The 1,853-nt window shown below is 38.0% G+C and overlaps 1 protein-coding gene across 1 annotated transcript in view; it reads right to left on the reverse strand.

The window, feature by feature from the left end:
• Positions 1 to 1,853, reverse strand: part of LOC101854594 — a gene marked incomplete in the record, with an annotated part of 46,397 nt that overhangs the window by 36,118 nt on the left and 8,426 nt on the right. The window contains 1 exon segment of the mRNA XM_035971447.1: positions 97 to 212. Coding sequence (XP_035827340.1) covers positions 97 to 212 — 116 coding nt within the window.

Genomic DNA, 1,853 nt, shown 5'->3' on the forward strand with positions numbered 1-1,853 from the left:
TACTGATGGAGTTTGTTCACATTTCAGATCGATGGACAGATAGACCGATACTTAAGATAGATAGACAGACAAATAAACAGACAAACAGACAAATACCTTGATGTTGAGTTCGGCAGTATCCTCTGAGGCTCCCGCCATAGAGGTTTTTGTGTCCACTTCATAGTCGTAGATGTAGGTCTCGCCTACTTCGTAGTTGAACTTGTTCTGGTTAGCTGTGCACGAAAGACAAAAACTGCTTTCAAGAACAAGTTGCTTTTTTAATGCTTATTTCTTTGTTAGTTTGAGACAAGGGTTTCCCCAAACAAAACTACACAAACGCAAGGGGGAAAAAAACAAAGATTAAAAGTAAGATTAGCATATTGACTCAAATTCGCTCCATCAGTGGTTAGGTGAGTAGTTAGATCAGGCTCAAAAGTAATGCCAAGCAAGCGTCAGTGACACATCATCATCATCATCATCAACTAAACAATTCCCCTTTTTCTTGTTGCGTGTTTCTTGTTGGGTTTTCTTGAAACATAATTTGCACTATGTCAGTACATTTTTACGTAACCTACCAGCACAAAAATCAGGACACGGGACAAAAAACAAGTGTCAGTGACACGAGGCTTAGAAATTATATAGATGTGTAGTCATCGCGGAGTGTGTCCTTGAGCAAGACACGACAACCCTTGCTCAAAAACAGGGCGCAGTACAAATGCGACCAGCAATAGATTGTTTGTCTCATTGTTCGGTATTGGTGTAATATCGTGTATTTGTTTTTATTTATGTATGTATTTATAATTATGTATCTATTTATGTGTGTTAGCCATTGCAATCCAGATTTCCTCACAGGGATCAATAAAATGCAATCTATTATTTTTTTTTAAATATTACCTTTATTTGGTAAAGCTCACTAAGTGCAGGGAAGAGTGAGGCTAGCACAGACAGAAACAACAGAGGAAGAAAAAGTTGGATCTGCTTGTGATTTCCTACAACCAACCAACGTGCTTTGGGATGATAATTTGATGGAAAAGGAAATGTTGTCTAAAAAAGTGGTGCAAAGCATCAAAAGATGGTGCCTTCTTCTTCTTCTTCTTCTTCTTCTTCTTCTTCTTCTTCTTCTTCTTCTTCTTCTTCTTCTTCTTCTTCTTCTTCTTCTTCAGACTTTCCGTGAGCACAAAGCTGAACGAGGGAGCGGTTGGCCTTGGTTCGAATCCTAGACAGAGAATTTTTTAAAACTGAGGTATTTTTATGGGGTTGTCAAGGCTCTCAGCACATTTGGCTCTGTCTTATCGGAGACAGATATTAAATTTGGATGCCCAGCATCTAAAATAACTTAAGTGTGCTGATTGTTAAAATCATACACTTCTTCTTTTTCTTCTTCTTCTTCTTCTTCTTCTTCTTCTTCTTCTTCTTCTCCTTCTCCTTCTCCTTCTCCTTCTTCTTCTTCTTCTTCTTCTTCTTCTTCTTCTTCTTCTTCTTCTTCTTCTTTTTCCCTTCATAAAGTACATTCAGATAACAGAAAACGCCACAGTTCAAATTAAATTAATGCCACGGCAATTTATTTACAGCACAAAATTAAAACCGTGTCCCTGGTTTTTGTTTTATGATAGAAAGTGCAACATGTGACAAGCAGATAAAACAGGGAAATCATTATTGATATCCTTGAATGCTGGAGACCTAATTTCGACACAGTATCAGTGATTATCAGACGCCTGTCATCAAACAATTGACCTTTATCACACTTGCCCCAGATGTTATAAGCTCGGTCATGACTTTTCACCCTTCTTTCGCACTTTGCTGATAGATATGAGTGATGATCTTTGTGTGGGCATTTAAACGCGATTATAGGAATGTGTGCATGTATGTGGGCG

This window comes from Aplysia californica, unplaced genomic scaffold (assembly GCF_000002075.1).
Source record: "Aplysia californica isolate F4 #8 unplaced genomic scaffold, AplCal3.0 scaffold00438, whole genome shotgun sequence".
Classification (NCBI taxonomy): Eukaryota; Metazoa; Mollusca; class Gastropoda; order Aplysiida; family Aplysiidae; genus Aplysia; species Aplysia californica.